General features: G+C 46.7%; 2 protein-coding genes across 2 annotated transcripts in view; one reads left to right on the top strand and one right to left on the bottom strand.

The window, feature by feature from the left end:
* The window catches only part of LOC142198393 (uncharacterized), a 600588-nt gene that overhangs the window by 215796 nt on the left and 363028 nt on the right, over window positions 1-21764 (top strand). The gene's annotated exons all lie outside the window — the stretch shown is intronic.
* The window catches only part of LOC142198391 (uncharacterized), a 617468-nt gene that overhangs the window by 347825 nt on the left and 247879 nt on the right, over window positions 1-21764 (bottom strand). Inside the window, exons 18-19 of the mRNA XM_075269418.1 lie at window positions 20375-20450; window positions 17684-17778 (exon numbers count right to left, since the gene is read on the bottom strand). Coding sequence (XP_075125519.1) covers window positions 17684-17778; window positions 20375-20450 — 171 coding nt within the window. The remainder of the gene's footprint in view (window positions 1-17683; window positions 17779-20374; window positions 20451-21764) is intronic.

Raw genomic sequence — 21764 nt, 5'->3', positions numbered from 1 at the left:
CAGGTCGGTTCCCTCTTAGAGCTCCAGTCCAGTAACTCTCCGGAGGTGTGGGGGGGGGGGCAGTGATCCGCTGTGTTACAAGTAGTGCCAGAGCTGTCAATGGGCAGAGATATTCCCTCCTCACTCTCCTATGGATCCTGGCATGTACTCGCTCGGTCATCAGATTTTGGAGAGCCCCTTGGCTCTGATTATAATGGTGTGGATATATTTTTAGTATATACTGATATTACTGCCATTATAGTGCCACTGTACATGATATAACTCCAGCGGTGCACACTTCCAACTTCCTTTCCCTTCTGTCTTGCCTCTCTGGCTCCCCTACTCCAGGCTGACATTCCTTCCTCCTCTCTCCCCGATGCTGTTGGTAGGATGTGCCTACTGTCTCTCAGTCTCTGATAAAGGACAGTGCACACTCCAGTAATTGTTTCCCTGACCAATCTCCGCTGACCCATATACCTATATATGTACTATAGTTCCTGAGCAATAAGGTTCCTAGCTAGCCCGACCTGCTGTGAGATATTATTGTATCTGACATGATCTAGATTGGTCCTAATGGATTTCCCCTAGTGTATATATATCCTGCTGGTCCTGATAAATAATACCACCATATACTGACTGGTAATACCTCCATATACTGACTGATAATAACACCATATACTGACTGGTAAAACCTCCATATACTGACTGGTAAAGCCTCCATACTAAATAATATCACCATATACTGACTGATAATTCCTTTATAGGAAACAACACAACCTTACATGGACTGAATATTACCGCCATACAGTGATGAGTGCTGTCCATAGACTGTTTTTACTGTCATACTGTAGCTCTAGTAATTCTGCCATACAGTGAGCACACCCCTCTATCCTCACACTACATACATAACTAGTACACCTAGAGCCAGTCAGTCTTCCTAGCCGTTTCCTTATTTTCTTCTTCTTCTTCGCCCCCGGTACACATCTTCCTGCCATGACACTTGGCTGTATAGTTACTGACTTCTTGCTTTTGCAGCACATACTCAGCACCTCTAGATCCTTCTTGTTGCTCCTCCTGGCGCTGGTTTGTAGGGTTTCTACAGCCAGTAGGTGTGTGTTCATATCGCCTTAAATAAAGAGTTTTACAGAGAGTGAACCCCGAACCATCTCTGCGAAAGGTGATGACCTGAACAAAGGGTCACAGGACCCAAAATCAGGAGCGTGAGCAGGACTGCAGGTCGGATGCCCCGGCTTCTCGCGGCTCAGTCATACATCTGGATTCCTTTCTCCTCTTCTGCTCCTCTATTTCATCTTCCAAGACAGCAGAGACCTTGGACTCACTTCTTGTCAATCTTTTTTCTTTTCTTTTATCTTGATTTAGTAAAATATATAAAAATATGATCGAAATTAAGAAACTAAAATGTTCATGTAGTACAGAGCAGAGCCTGGACCTCATCATACATATAGATAGATAGGGCTGAAACCACACAGGCACTTTATGGCGCAGTATTTTGAGTTAAAGCCAGGAATGGAATCAAAGTGTGTGTGTATATGTGTGTGTGTATATACACTCACCGGCCACTTTATTAGGTCCACCATGCTAGTAACGGGTTGGACCCCCTTTTGCCTTCAGAACTGCCTCAATTCTTCGTGGCATAGATACAACAAGGTGCTGGAAGCATTCCTCAGAGATTTTGCTCCATATTGACATGATGGCATCACACAGTTGCAGTCGCAGATTTGTCGGCTGCACATCCATGATGCGAATCTCCTGTTCCACCACATCCCAAAGATGCTCCTCTATTGGATTGAGATCTGGTGACTGTGGAGGCCATTGGAGTACAGTGAACTCATTGTCATGTTCAAGAAACCAGTCTGAGATGATTCCAGCTTTATGACATGGCATTGCATTATCCTGCTGAAAGTAGCCATCAGATGTTGGGTACATTGTGGTCATAAAGGGATGGACATGGTCAGCAACAATACTCAGGTAGGCTTTGGCGTTGCAACGATGCTCAATTGGTACCAAGGGGCCCAAAGAGTGCCAAGAAAATATTCCCCACACCATGACACCACCACCACCAGCCTGAACCGTTACCGATACAAGGCAGGATGGATCCATGCTTTCATGTTGTTGACGCCAAATTCTGACCCTACCATCCGAATGTCGCAGCAGAAATCGAGACTCATCAGACCAGGCAACGTTTTTCCAATCTTCAATTGTCCAATTTCGATGAGCTTGTGCAAATTGTAGCCTCAGTTTCCTGTTCTTAGCTGAAAGGAGTGGCACCCGGTGTGGTCTTCTGCTGCTGTAGCCCATCTGTAGCCTCAAAGTTGGACGTACTGTGTGGCGTTCAGAGATGCTCTTCTGGCTACCTTGGGTGTAACGGGTGGCTATTTGAGTCACTGTTGCCTTTCTATCAGCTCGAACCAGTCTGGCCATTCTCCTCTGACCTCTGGCATCAACAACGCATTTCCGCCCCCCACAGAACTGCCGCTCACTGGATGTTTTTTCTTTTTCGGAGCATTCTCTGTAAACCCTAGAGATGGTTGTGCGTGAAAATCCCAGTAGATCAGCAGTTTCTGAAATACTCAGACCAGCCCTTCTGGCACCAACAACCATGCCACGTTCAAAGGCACTCAAATCACCTTTCTTCCCCATACTGATGCTCGGTTTGAACTGCAGGAGATTGTCTTGACCATGTCTACATGCCTAAATGCACTGAGTTGCCGCCATGTGATTGGCTGATTAGAAATTAAGTGTTAACGAGCAGTTGGACAGGTGTACCTAATAAAGTGGCCGGTGAGTGTGTATATATATATATATATATATATATATATATATATTAATGTAACGTAACGTATATAAATGTGTCCTATATCAAAGACTTTATTGAACTCCAGGCGAGATCGACCAATCTGGCAATTCCCAACACGTGGAGAAAGAGCCAAAGAAAGCACCAACTGGATAAACCGAATCTTTTATTGAAGACGCACCATACAATGTTTATTGAAGATCCACCGGAACACTTTAGGGGGTGTCTTCAATAAAGGATTTCGGTTTATCCAGTCGGTGCTTTCTTTGGCTCTTTTTCTGCTTGTTGGGAATTGCCAGATTGGTCAATCTCGCTTTGATTATTTCCACCCCTCCCGGGATTGGTTGGGCAACTGCTGCAGGCACATATCTGATGCTATTGGGTGGAGGTCCCCCAATTGGTGACCCCCCCCCCTTCCAAACAGACGGTTCCATTGGAAACCACGGTCTGCTCGGTGCTACCTGTTCCTCGTTTATTGAAATCCAGCACTGATCAGTTAGGTCAGTCCGATCGTTCCTTAGTAATGCCCAACTGTTCCACAAACTAACAACCAGAGATCTGTTGGTCCCAGTTACGCTTTTGTACAGTTGAGATTATTTTTTTTTTTATTCCAACAGAAAATCCCAGTGCGATCTCTGAGGGAAACGTCATGTTATCAGTAAGTGATAAAGGAGAAGATGAAGATATGATGGAGCGCTCCTCAGGAGAAAACCTCATTACCCCTAATGTACATCCAGGACCTCACAGTACAGATTCATCATATAATCCCCCCAATCATGAGGAACCTTCTGACCCACCACAGATTGTGACCACAAGTACCAGCCAGAAAGGGGGGAAAAGGCATCAATGTGAGGAATGTGGAAAAGAGTTTACACAAAGATTTTATACAGCAGAGAAGCCTTATTCTGAATGTGAAAAATGTCTTACTAAAAAATCAAGCCTTATTATCCATAAGAGAAGCCACACAGGAGAGAAGCCAAATTCGTGTTCATTTTGTGGCAAATGTTTTACATTTAAAGCAGGTCTTGTTATACATGAGAGAATTCATACAGGAGAGAAGCCATTTTCATGTTCACTATGTGGGAAAAGTTTTACAAATAAGTCAGATCTTAGTAAACATGAGAGACGTCACACAGGAGAGAAGCCATATCCATGTGCAGAATGTGAGAAATGTTTTATAAGTAAATCAGATCTTAGTAGACATGAGAGAATTCACACGGGGGAAAAATCATTTACATGTTCTGAATGTAGGAAGTGCTTTAGAGATAAAGCAGATCTGGTCAACCATCAGAGAATACACACAGGAGAGAAACCATTTATATGTCATGAATGTGGGGAAAGTTTTATGTGTAAATCCCATCTGGTTAAACATGAAAGAAATCACACAGGTGAGAAGCCATATTCATGTCCAGAATGTGGGAAATGTTTTAAAAATAAATCAGATTTACTTAAACATCAGAGAATTCACACAGGAGAGAAGCCATATTCATATTCACAATGTGAGAACCACTTTATTACTAGAGCGGAACTGAAGGATCACCAGCGAGTTCACATAGGAGAGGAACTCTATTCATGTTCACTTTGTGGGAAATGTTTCACAGATAAAGCAAGTCTTGCTACACACCAGAGAAGCCACACAGGAGAAAAGTTATTTTCATGTTCAATATGTGAGAAAAGCTTTACATGTAAGCCAAGTCTTGTTAAGCATGAGAAAATTCATATTGCTGGGAAGCCACATTCATGTTCATTCTGTGGGAGATGTTTTACAGAGAAATCAGGTCTCATTATACATGAGAGAACTCACACAGGGGAGAAGCCATATTCATGTTCACTATGTGGGAAATGCTTTACTAATAAATCAGATCTTATTAAACATGAGAGACGTCACACAGGAGAGAAGCCGTATCCCTGTTCAGAATGTGAGAAATGTTTTATTACTAAAACCAAACTTAGCGATCATCTGAAGAATCACACAGGATGGAAGCCGTATTTATGTTCAATATGTGGAAAATCCTTTAAAGACAAGTGGAAGCTTGTTAAGCATGATAAAATTCACACAGGAGAGATGACCTTTTCATGTTCAGAGTGTGGCAAAGGCTTTTCAGATAGATCAAGTTTGATAACACATGAGCGAAGCCACACAGGAGAGAAGCTATATTCATGTACAGAATGTGGGAAAGGTTTTATATATAAATCCGACTTTAATAAGCATCAGAGAATTCACACAGGAGAGAAGCCGTATTTATGTTCAGAGTGTGGGAAATGCTTTACAAATAAATCCGATGTTAATAGGCATCAGCAAATTCACACAGGAGAGAAGCCATATCCATGTCCAGAATGTGGGAAGTGTTTTTCACTTAAATCTTATCTTGTTAAACATGAATCGAGTCATACGAGAGAGAAGCTGCTTTAATGTTCTGTTTTTTTGGAACTGTCCGCTCCCCTGACATGTCTGTTTTAGTAAATTTGTATTCCCTGTAAAGTAACAGTTCTGGATGATTTTTTCTTATAATTCTGCATTGCTGTTATTCCTTCCTTACATTATCCAGTCCCTGACTGCTCACTGTATACAGCAGTGACTTCAGACTCGGCAAATATTCCTGGAGGGGTTTGTAGCATTGACGTAGATTTAGCTTTACTGTGTAAATGGATCAAACAATGGAAACTGCAGCTGAAGGTTTCCAGGTGTAATACAATGTACTGGCGTAGAGGAGCCTTGGTATTGTGCAGGCAGGTCAGGAGTATAAAGGAGTCATAAAGACCTTAATAAGTCAGCAGGTAGGATGTTTGGTTGTATATCCTGAGATATAAGCAGGGAGAATTGTTGTGCACCCCACCACACACACACACACACACACACACTCCACCCCGTACAGAATACAACAGAGACCATGTGTAGAATACTGTATTTCTTATTCCCTTTACACCATTACTGTGGTGGTGATCGGAACAATTCCAACCAATGCGCAGCACCAACATCCAAACAGCCTGCCCAAGTCAGACAAGGTGAGGCTGGCAGGGTGGGGGTGTTAGTTATTGCAGACATGTTTCCTCGGTTTTTCAATGTGCATTTAATTCCTAAGCGGAGACCATATGCTGTGGACCTAAAATATGGGTTCATATACCTGTATACTATCATTACTTAATAGGTGGATATTTGTTTATTGCTCACATGATGGTGAATGTTCAGTTCTCCCCCTCCCCCACAAGGCTCTCCATAATGCCGCACCTCCATACATTTCCTCCCTCATCTCTATCACATATCCCGTGTTCTCCGCTCACTCAATGACCTAACACTTCCATCCTCTATTATCAGAACCTCCCCCGCTCGTATACAAGACTTCTCCCGAGCTGCACCACTTCTCTGGAATGCTCTACCCCGGACAATCAGAGTAACTCCCAATTTTTACAGTTTCAAGCGCAAACTAAAGACGCATCTTATCAGACTGGCCGATCACAATGTCTAACGTAAACCCTTCCGTACCGTCATTAGAATCCCCAAAATTTAACCCTCCTCTGTCCCCGCCCCCACATTACCCCACATGATATGATGTCATCTCAGGGTAACTCTATAGGTCCATGCTCCATCCACATGTTACAGGACATGACTGGTGACGGCTCATAAAGTCTTATGTTTGTGTAATGACAGTCACCTCTATTACAAAAGTGTCTGACCCCTGTATAAGCAATGCCGCCCCTGCTACCTCTTGTGTCACCCCCCTGCTACCTCCTATATATCCCCCCTGCTACCTCAGATACCGCCCCTGCTACCTCCTGTGTCCCCCCTCTACCACATAGACTGTAAGCTCTTGTGAGCAGGGCCTCAGTCCCATTGTGTGAAATGACTTTCTTTGTAATGTTTCTTTCTGTCTGTACTTGAACCCTACAAATTGTACAGCGCTGCGGAATATGTTGGCGCTATAGAAATAAATTTTTTTATTATTATTATTATATTAAGGCATCTTGTTGTAAGGTTATGTATATCTGCACTGCCGTCGGTACGGGGTCCTCCAGCTAGGAGCCCTCAATTCATGGTGTCATCTCCTGGGTAAAGGAGTGCATAAAGAATTCAGGTAAGATTCCTTCTCCCAGTTTTCATAGAGGTCTTACTTAGAAACAGGAGCCCTAATGGCTCAGTCCGTAGGGTTATGGACTCATATGCCTGAATCCACGGTATCCTGAGTTTGATCCCAGTTGCACTTTATCATTTGTGATACGATCAATTTTTTTAATTTTTTTTTTCTTTTTAAAGGAGGTTAATAAGGTCCATCTGGCAGTAGCTGTGGTTCTCATGGTCCAGCCACATGGAAGAAGTTTCTAAACTTCACCCTGGACTCTGTCTGCTTGAAAATCTGCCTCCTCTAAGGTGGGAAAAGATCATATCAGCAGCCCATTATCTATAGGTGACAAAGCGGTTTCTATCCTAATTGCCATAGGGTACTGGGTTTTATGTCAGAATCTGCAGTTACAGTCCCTTGGGCCATAGAGTACATGCGGCCTGCAGAAGGTAAGTCTGAGGTCTGGAATAGCAACCCACTGGGCCTGGCGGTGTGTTCAACTATCTTACAAGGCCTGTCTTTCCTTCAGATGGTGGCTCCATCTCAAGGGCTGAATGTCCATGGTCCAGCTAGTCTGGACCTTGTCGACCACCGATACAGCCCTCTCTGGTAGAGAGCGCATCTACAGGAGATTCCCATAAGGTCAACGAGGAATTGGATGGAGGAAACTGTGTCATCCAGCTGGCAAGAACTCAGAGCAGTTTGGGTCAAGCCAATTTAGTTATCTCTCAAGATTTATCTTTCATTCAGGTGCTGTTCCATCTTAAGGACAGGATGTCCATGGTCCAGCTGGCTGGACCCTGTCGACTATCGATACCTCCCTCTCCAGTGTAGAGCACAACTAGAGAAAAGTTCCATAGGAGGAACGTGGAATTGAATGAAGAGTGCATGGTCCAGTTCACCTAGACCCTGTTGACCACTGATGCATCTCTCTCTGGTGGAGAGTGTCCACGGTCCAGCTAACGCCGGACCCTGTTGACTATCTATGCATCCCTCTCCGGTGGAGAGTGTCCACGGTCCAGCTATCGCCAGACCCTCTTTCTTCGGTGGAGAGCGCATCTAGAGAGGAGTTCCATATGAGGAACGTGGAATTGGATGACGAGTCCACGGTCCAGTTCACTTGGACTCTGTTGACCACTGATGCATGCCTCTCTTGTGGATAGTGTCCAGGGTCCAGCTAAAGCCAGACCATGCTGACTACCTATGCCTCCCTCTACGGTGGAGAGCATATCTAGAGAAGATTCCCATAAGGGGAATGTGGAATTGGATGGAGAAAGCCATGTCATCCAACTGACGAGAACTCAGAGCTGTCCGCTGGGTTAAGTAAATTCAGGTATCCCTCAAGACCCGTCTTCCACTCAGCTGAGGTTCCATCTCAAGGACTGGATGTCCACAGTCCTGCCGGTCAGGACACTGTTGACCACTGCATCCCTCTCTGGTTGGGGTGCACATCTAAAGGAGATTCCCATAAGAGGAACCTGGAACTGGTTGGAGACGACCATGTCGTCCGAGTGGCGCAAGCTCAAAGTAGTCCACCTGCGCTCCTGCATTTTGCTCCACTTCTGTTCAGAAGAGCAGTGAAGATCCGCTCAGACAATTTAACTAGGATCCTCTACCTGAACATTCAGGGGACTCCATATCATTATCCCTTAGGGAGTGGGATCTCATATTCTCTCGGGCAGAGAAGAACCTGACGCATCTCTCAGTGGTGCACATCAGGGGATCCTTAAACATTCTGACAGATCAGCTATGTCAGGGTCTCACGGTGTCGGTCGAGTGGTCCCTCAACGAGAATATATTCCACCAATTAAGAACCTGGTAACCCAGGAAGTCCGGCTCTACCAGGACCTGAAGAGATTCATCTTGACGGCCTGGAAATTGATCAGTTTTTATGTGAACATAGAGGACTATAAGAGTCCAGAGAAGCTTCTACTACCGTGAGCTACCAAAAGATTGGTAGATTTTTTCAAGAGCTGCTGTTCTGAGAAACAAGTCTCTCTCCCCACCACAGAATCTATCTTAGAATTTCTCCAGAGCGGCCTAGGTCGAAGGGCTTACTCTTGCCACTCTGAAGGTACATGTGTCTGATTTATCAGCCTGCCTAGGCAAGCGCCTATCTCAGGAGCCTCTTGTCTCTTGTTTTCTCAATGGGGGAGCTAAGCTACGGCCTTATGTGCATGCCCCTGTACCTTAGTGCGATCTGTATGAGGTCCTTCAGGGTCTCTGCGTACATCCGTTGAGCTTCTGGAGGAGGTAGACTTTAAACTCTTGTCCTACAAGATGACCTTCCTCCTGGCGGTCACTTCTGCCAAGAGAGTTGGTGAATTTCAAGTTCTGGCTATCCTAACCTTCTCTCTCATTTTCTTTTTTTCAGACTGGATGCAGCTGAGATTCCTTCCCGGTTTTCTTCCTCTTTGTCCAGATGGATAAAGGAGGCATTACCTGTCTCCTTCCATTCTCAAGAGCTCCTGTCCCAGAATGTGGGCAAGCCCTCCCCACCAGAATGGTTTCTGCCTCTTGGGCAGAAGGATGTTCAATTGTGTGCCGTTGCTACCTGGAAAGCTCATTTAACCTTTTTAGACATAATAGGTTGGATTAGTTCAGAGGCAACTGTCTTCAGACGTTCTGTCATGTCAGTCCAGGTAGCTGCAACGGGGCTAAGGGATAGCAGTAGGGAATCTCGCCCTGCACTACTCCCACTAGCTATCCCGGTCCCTGCCTCACGGGTGTGGGTCGGCTGTACTCAGGCTAAGCCTGACCCCGACAGCTCCTCTCTCACTGATTCCGTAGGCCTAGAGGGAAGTGGGAGAAGGAATGCCCTATAAGACCTCTAGGGACTGGAGACTAAAGGGGGTCACCCCTAACGAACAAGTGAAGCTGCTACTGACAGGGACTGACAAGGGTGTGCGCTGACTAACAACACAAGCAGCACACAGGAAAAATGTGGGAAAGGATTCCCCCAAACCAATAGGGGAAGGAACCTTACACTAGGAAACAAACACAGGGAAACTGAGTAGAAATCAAAGGATAAGGCAATTCACTCACACAGTCAATTATACACAGAGGGAGGATTGGTGAACACAGAAGGGAAAACACAAACCAACTCGTTCACCCAAACCTCCCAAAAATCAACCACAGAACTTCCTCTATCCCAGAACACCACCTACTCCTCCTGCTAAGGCCTAGCTCTGTAAAAGCGACACTCAGCACAGAACCATGGGAGGCATGGGTTTAAATACAGAGTAGAGACCACTCCTCCCAGGTGCAAATGGGAGGACAGACTAATCAACCAGGAGATAAAGCTGCCTACCATCAGTGCGCACGTGCAAGTCAGAAGGTGTGCACCAATACTCACGACAGGACAACCCCGCAGCGCCAGGATGCCACCCCAGACACTGTGCAGCCAAAAACTCCCCAGGTAAGAAAAATAGAAAGTAAAGAACCTAAATACTCCTAACACGTTCAGTCTTGTCAACAGCGTGCCAAGGGGTCCCTCCCTGAGGGGGTTACTTGCTACATCCTATCCATACGTCCTAGGCCCCCTGCTCTTTTCTCTCTACACAGCCCCCATTGGACGAACCATTGCCAGATTTGGCTTCAGGTCCCATCTTTATGCTGACGACACCCAATTATACACATCTTCCTGTGACATCACCTCTGCACTCATACAGAACACCAGTGACTGTCTCTCTGCTGTCTCTAATATCATGTCCTCGCTTTATCTGACACTAAATCTCTCTAAGACTGAACTACTACTGTTTCCAGTGACACAGACCTTTCCTTCACCCCTCATATTGAATCACTCGCACGTTCATGTCACCTCCACCTCAAAAACATCTCCAGAATACACCCTTTCCTTACCAGAGATACACTAAAGACACTTACTGTCTCTCTGATTCATTCTCGCCTTGACTACTGTAACTCCTTACTAATCCGTCTTCCCCTCACTAAACTCTCCCCTCTACAATCTATTCTGAATGCAGCGGCCAGGCTCATCTATCAGGCTAGACGCTACAGCGAGGCCTCGGGTCTGTGCCGGTCACTACAGCGAGGCCTCGGGTCTGTGCCGGTCACTACAGCGAGGCCTCGGGTCTGTGCCGGTCACTACAGCGAGGCCTCGGGTCTGTGCCGGTCACTACAGCGAGGCCTCGGGTCTGTGCCGGTCACTACAGCGAGGCCTCGGGTCTGTGCCGGTCACTACAGCGAGGCCTCGGGTCTGTGCCGGTCACTACAGCGAGGCCTCGGGTCTGTGCCGGTCACTACAGCGAGGCCTCGGGTCTGTGCCGGTCACTACAGCGAGGCCTCGGGTCTGTGCCGGTCACTACAGCGAGGCCTCGGGTCTGTGCCGGTCACTACAGCGAGGCCTCGGGTCTGTGCCGGTCACTACAGCGAGGCCTCTGGTCTGTGCCGATCACTACAGCGAGGCCTCGGGTCTGTGCCGGTCACTACAGCGAGGCCTCGGGTCTGTGCCGGTCACTACAGCGAGGCCTCACCCCCATACATTTCCTCCTTCATCTCTGTCTACTGCCCAACCCGTGCTCTCCGTTCACTCAATGACCTAACACTTCCATCCTCTATTATCAGAACCTCCCCCGCTCGTATACAAGACTTCTCCCGAGCTGCACCACTTCTCTGGAATGCTCTACCCTGGACAATCAGAGTAACGCCCAATTTCTACAGTTTCAAACACAAACTAAAGACGCATCTTATCAGAGCGGCCAATCACAATGTCTAACGTAAACCCTTCCCTGCATGAAACCCCGCCCACCAAATGACACAACAAACCAGGAAGAAAGAAGATTTTACAGCAGTGAATACTGGTGAGTATGCGACGTGGGAATACCCCTTTAATCTACTTTTTGGCCACCCCTAAACAGGGATCACAAGCATTAACGGTTACAGTGGACCCCGACATACATGAAGGCTCATTATGAAACAATCTCGTTTACTGATGAATGACGTGCAACCCTAGATGAAGTAACAGAAGGTTGGTGGACGGCCACCATTTCCCAATAAGGCAGTGACAGAGTCATGGGGAGAGCTGGTAGAACCCTTTAGGGTCCCTGAAGGTGTGAAATAACCTCTTCAATGGAACAAAAAGAAGAACCAAAATTATCTTTATGCAGGGACATGCCCCATCTCATGCAGCAAAGAAGACCCCAGTGTCAGTCTGCTAAATCCCTAGAGTTCTTCTCTTTGGCTCCCAATTGTATTGACTTGTTCTCTTGGGAAATCAGACACACAGGACCCGGAGTAGCGGGAATAACCGTCATTTTATTGTAATACAGGCAGATATGTATAATCCAGCACACGATAGCGATATAACAAGTAGGGTAAGAGTTATATTTCGGTACATTTAAGAAAGTGATAGTTAGAAATTTAGTATACTGGTTCCACATTAGGAGTGGAAGGTCCGATCAATAATCCATATAGATAGGGAGCTTTTGGAGACTCGTCGTCCTTGTCTTAAGGTGAAGATATATGGAAAACAGAGTGACCAATGGTATTCCCTCTGCGTGGTGACATCCAATTCAGAATAAGGCACCGTGCACACCCCATAAAATTCACAGCAAACCAATTTTTATTATTCACACGTCAACCATCACACGGTGCTACAACCTCTTTTCAGGGTTACGTCCCCCATTTCTAGTGGAATACAGTACAAGAGTGGGAACCTCCTTCAGTAGAGAGGAGGAGTGGACGGGAATGGGAAGGAGTGGACGGGAATCCTTCTCTCTTGTGAAAGAGGTTCCCACTCTTGTACCGTATTGTGTGCCTTGTTGTGAATTGGACTCCACCACGCAGGAGGAGGGGTACCACCATGGGTCATAGTTCGATACATTTCTGCTTAGTATATGATTACAGAACATCCTTTGATGTCATATTACAGAGTTCCATTAATGATCAGGAAATCTCTCCTTGTCACACAGCATTTTATAACAGAAACAGCCTAAACAGCCTTCTTAGAATTCATTGCTAATATACAGTTACTCCTGGCAGAATGACATGTAAAACCAGAAGTAGTCATGGCTATGGGAAGGGGCAGACTAGGTTCACACTAGCGCCCAGAGTCCGTTCTCAGCAGCAATTTATACACAGAATACATTTCCCAAGGTTAATTTCTCTGCTTAGGTAGGATTTAACCATGTACGCCTTCATGCATGATGACCTATCCGTTTCTCTGCACCTTCTGCATTTCTATCTCTCACGCTGTACAATCAGGGCTCGTTCACATCTGCACCCGGTCTCCGTTCATACAGGTTTCCGTTTCCTGCACAAACCTGAGCACGAGACGGAAACCTGCAGGACTCTATCATTTGAATGGGTTTGAAAGTTGTCCGGCTGAGAGCGCCGTTAAGCGTTTTATGCTCTCCGCCATGAAACCGGTCTTTTAAAATCGGACAGAGTACTGCATGTTCGACTGTGTGTCCAATTTAAAAAAAAACGGTTTCGCGGCAGAGAGCATAAAACGCTCAATGGCACTCACGGCCGGACAGCTTTCAAACCCATTCAAATGAATGAGTGAGAAAGACTCCGGCAGGTTTCCGTCTCCTGCTCAGTTTTGTGCAGGAAACGGAAACCTGCATGAACGGAGACCGGGCGCAGATGTGAACGAGCCCTGATTGTACAGCCTGAGAGATAGAAATGCAGAAGGTGCAGAGAAACGGATAGGTCATCATGCATGAAGGCGTATACGGTTAAATCCTACCTAAGCAGAGAGAAATTAACCTTGGGTAATGTATTCTGTGTATAAATTGCTGCTGACGGCTTCATGACCATTTTGTAACACTGTGTGTAGGGAAAGGCACAAGAAACCTACAGTCTTCTTACTCAGCTCTTATAGCATTGTATAAAATGATTTTCAACATAAAAAACATCAAAGCTGCTTCTGTCTCGTGTGAATTTTCTCATGTCTAACAAGATAAGCTTTCTCTGCAAAACATTTCCCACATTCTGGACATGGATATGGCTTCTCTCCTGTGTGGCTTCTCTCATGTCTAACAAGATAGGCTTTCTCTGTAAAACTTTTCCCACATTCTAAACATGAATATGGCTTGTCTCCCGTGTGGTATTTCATATGTGTAACAAGATGTGAATTTTTCTTGAAACATTTCCCACATTCTAGACATGGATATGGCCTCTCACCTGTGTGAAGTCTCTGATGCATAACAAGCCGTGATTCATCTGGAAAGCCTTTACCACATTCTGAACAGGAAAAGGCCATCTCTGCTACGTGAATTTTATCATGTTTGATAAGTTGTGATTTCTCTTTAAAAGATTTGCCACATACAGAACATGAATACGGTCTCACTCCTGTGTGGATTTTCAGATGATCTCTAAGAATTTTTCTAGTAGTAAAACATTTGCCACATTCCGAACATTGAAACGGCTTCTCTCCTGTGTGAGTTCTCTCATGTGTAACGAGACTTGATTTATCTATAAAACATTTCCCACATACTAAACATGAATACGGCTTCTCTCCTGTGTGAATTCTCTTATGTATAACGAGATGCGAATTATCTCTAAAGCATTTTCCACATTCTGAGCATGGATAGACCTTGCCGACAGTGTGAATTTTCTCATGTTTAACAAGAACTGACTTACATGTAAAGCTTTTGTTACATATTGAACATATGAATGACTCTGTGTGGCTTTTCCGATGCGTTTCAAGCCATGCTTTAACTCTGAAGCATTTCCCACATACTGAACATGAATATGGCTTCTCTCCTGTGTGAATTCTTTGATGATCATTGAGTTTGACTTCGGTAAGAAAACATTTCCCACATTCTGAACATGAAAATAGCTTCTCCCCAGTGTGGAATCTTTCATGTTTACCAAGATCTGATTTATTGGTAAAACATTTCCCACATACTAAACATGAAAATGGCTTCTCTCCTGTGTGAATTCTCTCATGTGATACAAGAATTTGTTTATGTCTAAAACATTTCCCACATTCTGAACATGAATATGGTCTCTCTCCTGTGTGAATACCCCCATGTTTTTCAAGACTTGTTTTAGATCTAAAGCATTTCCCACATTCTGAACATGAATATGGCTTCTCTCCTGTGTGAGTTTTCTTATGTGCATAGAGATTTGTTCTGTGTATAAACTCTCTTCCACATTCCTCACACTGATACCTTTTCCCCCCTTTCTGGCTGGTCCTTGTGATCACAATCTGTGATGGGTCAGAAGATTCCTTACGATTCGGGGGGTTATATAATGGATCTGTACTGTAATGAGGGGTGATGAGGTTTTCTCCTGAGAAGCGCTTCATCATATCTCCATCTGATAACATGAAGTTACTGGGATTTCCTGTTGGTATAAAATTGGATTTAGTCATATTTTTCCTCTATTAAATCCCAATAGAGAAAGGTATAACAATTCTATTAGGCTGGAAACGCACAGGCAGTTTTTGGTGCATGTTACAGTTAGGTCCAGGAATATTTGGAGAGTGACACAATCCTCATGATTTCAGCTCTGCAGCCACCACATTGGATATGACCTCACACACCTGAGATACAATTGAAGACTTTCAGATTTTAGGAGTTGAGCAAAAATATCTTGTGTAACGTTTAGAAATGACAACCATTCTCTGCCAAGTCTCTGCAGTTCTGGGGCACAGAAGTAATTGGACAAGTTCTCATTCCCATCAATAAAATGTTCATGACAATGGCGGTCTGAAGTCTGGACCATGGACATTACCACACGCTGGGCTTCCTCCTTGGCCAAGTCTTTAGTTGTGGCTTGTTTGGGGGTCTTTCTGTCTAAAGCCAGTCTATCAGTGTGTGACTACAGACCGAGCAGTGTTGAAAACCTTCTGCATCTCTGTTATAGAGAAATCTTGACTTCTAATAATACACAAATAAGGTGAAAAAGGCATTCGGGGCGTGTAACCTGCCGTTTGGACATCGGTGAGGCTGCAGACTACACGCCTTAATGCCCTCCGATGTCCGGCCACCAGAAGGAGCAGGACAGCCCTCGCAAATCTTCGAAGAAAGGATTCCGCGACCATCCATCACAGTTGTCTTCTGTGGACGTCCAGGCCTTTTCCAGTTCCCGAGCTCATCAGTGCGCTCTTTTATAAGCAGAATAGACCAAACTGTTGCTTTGGCCGCTCCTGACACTTCTGCTGTCTTGCTGATGGATTCCAGATTAATGCGTCACATCCATTGAGAGATCCTTCGACCACATGTTATGGGTTCACAGCAACAACTTCCAGATGTAAAATGTCCCACCCGGAATCATCTCCAGACCTTTGACCAATTTAACTGATGATGGATTAAGTGGGGACCAGTCCATGGCGCCCAATACATAGCTTGTGAGGTCAATGTCCAATTACCTTTGGTCCCTCGAAAAAGCGGCAGCGACATATTTCAGAGCTGTAATTCCTAAACCCTTCCCCCTTATTAGGATGCGGATACCCTCAGGTTACGGGCCGCACTTTAAGCCCAGATATATTATAGAACTGGATCTTCAATGTATTCTGGTAAAAAGCTAAAATGCCAAAACTTGTGTCACTGTCCAAATATTTCCGGACCTTACTGTAGTTAGCCAACAATAATTCCTCCAGGTCTGAGGCCTTCCCAGAGGGCGGGTTCACACCTGCGCTCAATCTCCGCTTTCGGGTTTCCGTCTTCTGCCAAGAGAAACTGGACAGGGACAGAAACTCGGCGGTCAGTTTTCAAACCCAATCACTAGAATGTGTTTGCAAAGTGGCCACCCATGAAGGTACTCTGCCTCTCTGCGGCGAAACTGCATGTCTGACTTTGTGTCCGGTTAAAAAAAAAAACGTTTCCCTGCAGACAGGCAGAAGATGCTCATGGGCAGTTACTTTGCAAACCCATTCTTCTCGGGCAGAAGACGGAAACCCAAAAGTGGAGACCAGGCGCAGGTGTGAACCCGCCCTGAGCCAGACAGCAAGAACTGCAAGACAGGTTTTGCAGAAATCCATCCCCAGACAGAAATTGTATATATTTTTTTTTCAATGAGTGTGTTAATCAGATTTTTAATGCAGTTAGGAATGTACAGTGATAGGTTACCTGAACGATCTCACTGGGGAAGATTCAGTGTTACTGCCGGGAGAAGCATCAGCTATGAATACAACCCCCCCCTCCCCTCCAGAGAGTTACTCCATTCACAGCTCCGACACTACTTGTAACGCTACACAGCGGATCACTGCCCCCCCCCCCCCCCCTCCGGAGAGTTACTGGACTGGAGCTCTAAGGGGGAACCGACCTGAAGAAACCTGGGACTTCTCCTTCTCCATTCATGACTCCGTACCTGTGGTAACACCTCCTGGAATCTCCTCCTCCACTTCCCTCTTACACAGGTGATGGCCCCTCATCCTCTCTTCTTCAACCTCCGCTTTAATATCAGTCACATCTTCTCCCTGATTTCTGGCAATGGCTCCATCTGTAGGAAACACACAGTGATGGGATAGATTGCCATGTGATGAGGAGATGATGGGAGTAGTAGTATCTAGATAAGGGGTAGGGAACCTTGGCTCTCCAGCTGTTGCAAAACTACAACTCCCAGCATGTACACTGGCTCTGCTGTTCTTGGAACTCCCATGGAAATGAATGGAGCATGCTGGGAGTTGTAGTTTCACAGCAGCTGGAGAGCCAAAGGTTCCCTACCCCTGATCTAGAGGAGAAAGTCTCCGCTCCTTACACTGCTGATCAGTCCAGGAATCCGTCTCCTCTTCTGGTTCTTCTTTAACCACAACATTAATATCCATCAGATCTTCACCCTAAACAGAGAAGACATAATGTAATATCTTTGGTTCGGTCACTTTATGATCAGATTTTGATGAGACTTTAGCGCCCCCTACCTGCTGACTGTCTGGGACATTCTCCTCCGGGCAGTCCTGGGAATACAGAGGACTCAGGGGACATTTCTCGGAGGGATTTCTGTCAATGGATCCATCTGTAGAAAACACACAGTGATGGGATAGATATGAGATGATGGGAGTAGTAGTATCTAGATCAGCAGTTCTGGGCTGTATCAGCATGCTGTGCTGTCCTGTGCTATCTTCTCCTGCCCTGTGCTGTTTGTTCTATGCTATACTGTCCCGTGCTGCCCTTTCCTGTGCTTTTCTATACTGCCCTATCCGGTCATGTGCTGTACTGTCCTATTCTCTGCTGTCCTGCCCTGTCCTCTGTTGTGCTGCCCTGTCCTGTGGGGTCCTGTGCTGTACTGCCCTGTCCCCTGCTGTGCTGTTCTCTGCTGTACTGCCCTGCCTTGTGCTGTCGGGTCCTGTGCTATACTGTCCTGTGCTGTCGGGTCCTGTGCTGTGCTATACTGTCCTGTGCTGTTCTATGTCCTGTGCTGTGCTATACTGTCCTGTGCTGTTCTCTGCTGTCCTGTCATCTGCTGCCCTGTCTTGTGCTGTCGGGTCCTGTGCCGTTCTCTGCTGTACTGCCCTGTCCTGTCGGGTCCTCTCCTGTGCTGTGGGGTCCTGTGCTGTGCTATCAGATCCTGTGCTGTTCTCTGCTGTACTGCCCTGTCGGGTCCTCTCCTGTGCTGTGGGGTCGGGTCCTGTGCTGCCCTGTTCTCTGCTGTACTGCCCTGTTGGGTCCTGTGCTGTGCTGCCCTGTTCTCTGCTGTACTGCCCTGTTGGGTCCTGTGCTGTATTGCCCTGTCCTGTCGGGTCCTCTACTGTGCTGTGGGGTCGGGTCCTGTGCTGTGCTGCCATGTTGGTTCCTGTGCTGTGCTGCCCTGTTCTCTGCTGTACTGCCATGTTGGGTCCTGTGCTGTGCTGCCCTGTTCTCTGCTGTACTGCCCTGTTGGGTCCTGTGCTGTGCTGCCCTGTTCTCTGCTGTACTGCCATTTTGGGTCCTGTGCTGTGCTGCCCTGTTCTCTGCTGTACTGCCATGTTGGGTCCTGTGCTGTGCTGCCCTGTTCTCTGCTGTACTGCCCTGTTGGGTCCTGTGCTGTGCTGCCCTGTTCTCTACTGTACTGCCATGTTGGGTCCTGTGCTGTGCTGCCCTGTTCTCTGCTGTACTGCCATGTTGGGTCCTGTGCTGTGCTGCCCTGTTCTCTGCTGTACTGCCATGTTGGGTCCTGTGCTGTGCTGCCCTGTTCTCTGCTGTACTGCCCTGTTGGGTCCTGTGCTGTATTGCCCTGTCCTGTCGGGTCCTCTACTGTGCTGTGGGGTCGGGTCCTGTGCTGTGCTGCCCTGTTCTCTGCTGTACTGCCATGTTGGGTCCTGTGCTGTGCTGCCCTGTTCTCTGCTGTACTGCCCTGTTGGGTCCTGTGCTGTGCTGCCCTGTTCTCTGCTGTACTGCCATTTTGGGTCCTGTGCTGTGCTGCCCTGTTCTCTGCTGTACTGCCATGTTGGGTCCTGTGCTGTGCTGCCCTGTTCTCTGCTGTACTGCCCTGTTGGGTCCTGTGCTGTGCTGCCCTGTTCTCTGCTGTACTGCCATGTTGGGTCCTGTGCTGTGCTGCCCTGTTCTCTGCTGTACTGCCATGTTGGGTCCTGTGCTGTGCTGCCCTGTTCTCTGCTGTACTGCCATGTTGGGTCCTGTGCTGTATTGCCCTGTCCTGTCGGGTCCTCTACTGTGCTGTGGGGTCGGGTCCTGTGCTGTGCTGCCCTGTTCTCTGCTGTACTGCCATGTTGGGTCCTGTGCTGTGCTGCCCTGTTCTCTGCTGTACTGCCATGTTGGGTCCTGTGCTGTGCTGCCCTGTTCTCTGCTGTACTGCCCTGTTGGGTCCTGTGCTGTATTGCCCTGTCCTGTCGGGTCCTCTCCTGTGCTGTGGGGTCGGGTCCTGTGCTGTGCTGCCCTGTTCTCTGCTGTGCTGTCCTGTTGGGTCCTCTCCTGTGCTGTGCGGTCCTGTGCTGTCCCGTCCTCTGCTTTGTACGCTGATAATGCTTAATCCTATGACAGAGCAGACAGCTGAAAAGTCCCAGCTCTGCCATAGAGGACACCAGTAGTGCACAGGACGTTGCGGCACAGGTGGTGTAATGACGTCAGTACATCGCACCATCTCGGCCACTACTACAGGGAGAATCTTCGGCTGCTCTGCTCATTGTGGGAGCGCGGTAAGGGGAGGACAGGATTTATTATATTCTAGTAAGGGGAAGAGATTACATGGTAAGGGGGCAAACTATTATTTATAGGGGGGGGTAATGTATGTAGTAGCTCTGCCGCTATAAGAGGGCTAATATTTATAATGGAGGAACTGATATACATAAGGGGCAGTGTTATAGGAGAGGAGATACCATATATAAGGGGGGCTATTACTTATAGGGGAAGGACTGGTTATAATAGGGAAACTTTACAGGGAGGGGTAATGTTACAGGGGCGATTTATAGGGGGGGGGGGGACTATTATTTATAAGAGGCTTCTATAATAACTGAGGAGGGGGTGGAAATCTTTAAGGTAGTACAAAGGTGGTTATATGAATTGTGTGTGGGCATAAGAGGTTGGGGGTCACCACACCATGAGGAACTGTATAAACGGGTGCAGCATTAGTAAGGCTGAGAACCAGAGATCTAGAGGAGAAAGTCTCCGCTCCTTACACTGATCAGTCCAGTAATCCGTCTCCTCTTCTGCTTCTTCTTTAACCACAACCTTAATATCCATCAGATCTTCACCCTAAACAGAGAAGAAATAACATTCACTTGGGTTCAGTCACTTTATGGTCAGGTTTTGGTGAGACTATAGCGCCCCCTACCTGCTGACAGTCTGGGACATTCTCCTCCGGGCAGTCCTGGGAATACAGAGGACTCAGGGGACATCTCTCGGGGGGATTTCTCCTACTGGATCCATCTGTGGAGACACAAACACACAGTGACGGGACACATGAGCTGCTGGAGATCTGTCCATACATCAGACACTTCTAGGGTTACTTATGGGGTGACCCTAAATAACAACTTACAAATGGACAGTAAGAGGAGCCGCTGTGAGTCACATTCACTTCTGGCCCCGAGGGCCAATCGCAGCCATCAATTCAGTCTAAGTGATGGAATCAGTACTTGCCCAAGAAAGAGTTAATTACATCCGTATTGTGACCACAATTAACTCCTAGATTTTTTGTTTATTTTTTATAAAATGATCATCGAGAGTCCCGTGGAGAGGTTTTACTTCCTTTTTTTTTTTTAATGTCCAGCATCCATTTCTAAGTGGGGCCTTAATGTGAGCTGCTTAATAGGCTACTGCCATAAGGGGAACCGGAAAGAGCCGGGTACAATCCAATACCTGACTATTTACTGATGGTGGGGCTACTGTGGCTGCACGCTGGGAAACAACACAAACCATGAGTTTTCCCGCCATGGTAATGCCCCCTGGGGGTCGCTCTACTAAAGGTTCAAAATAGAGATCACCCATGTGCCTGCCCAATATGTTCCATACGCTACTATTGCCGCCGCTGCGATCCCTACACAGCCGGACATCTCCCTCCCTGTCCGTCCTGTTCCATACTGTCCTGTGCGTGTTATTACAGGGGATGTTTGTTACCAGTGGTTACCATATGCACTTACCCATATCTAAAGCTGTCACTTTGATATAGCTTTGTCTGTGTTTGCATTAGTTTAGCTCTATATTGTGCAGCTAAGAAATGCCAGACCGCCATTGTAACTCCTTCATGTCAGTCAGTGAAGGGGATGCAGAGAAGGCCGGTGATCTCTGGTGGCATGATAAGAGTCACAGCCGAAAGTCTTGTTGCCCAAACCTTAGAGAGCTACAAAGGTGTTAGATCCCAGAAGCCCTCAGAGAATCGGAAAGGCAAGTCATACTTCTCTCTGTGTGCCCCCATCCCTCTCTCTGTCGCCCCGTCCCTCTCTTTCTGTGTCCCCCCGTAGAGTTCTATTGTGCAAGACCGTGCAGTGCTGCAATTCACGGCCATTACGAACATGTTCTATAAATTTGCGAACCACGGTTGCGGCCCAATCACACCACGGATAAAATATC

This window comes from Leptodactylus fuscus, chromosome 3, assembly GCF_031893055.1.
Source record: "Leptodactylus fuscus isolate aLepFus1 chromosome 3, aLepFus1.hap2, whole genome shotgun sequence".
Lineage (NCBI taxonomy): Eukaryota > Metazoa > Chordata > Amphibia > Anura > Leptodactylidae > Leptodactylus > Leptodactylus fuscus.
This window is presented reverse-complemented; position numbering and strand designations above follow the sequence as displayed.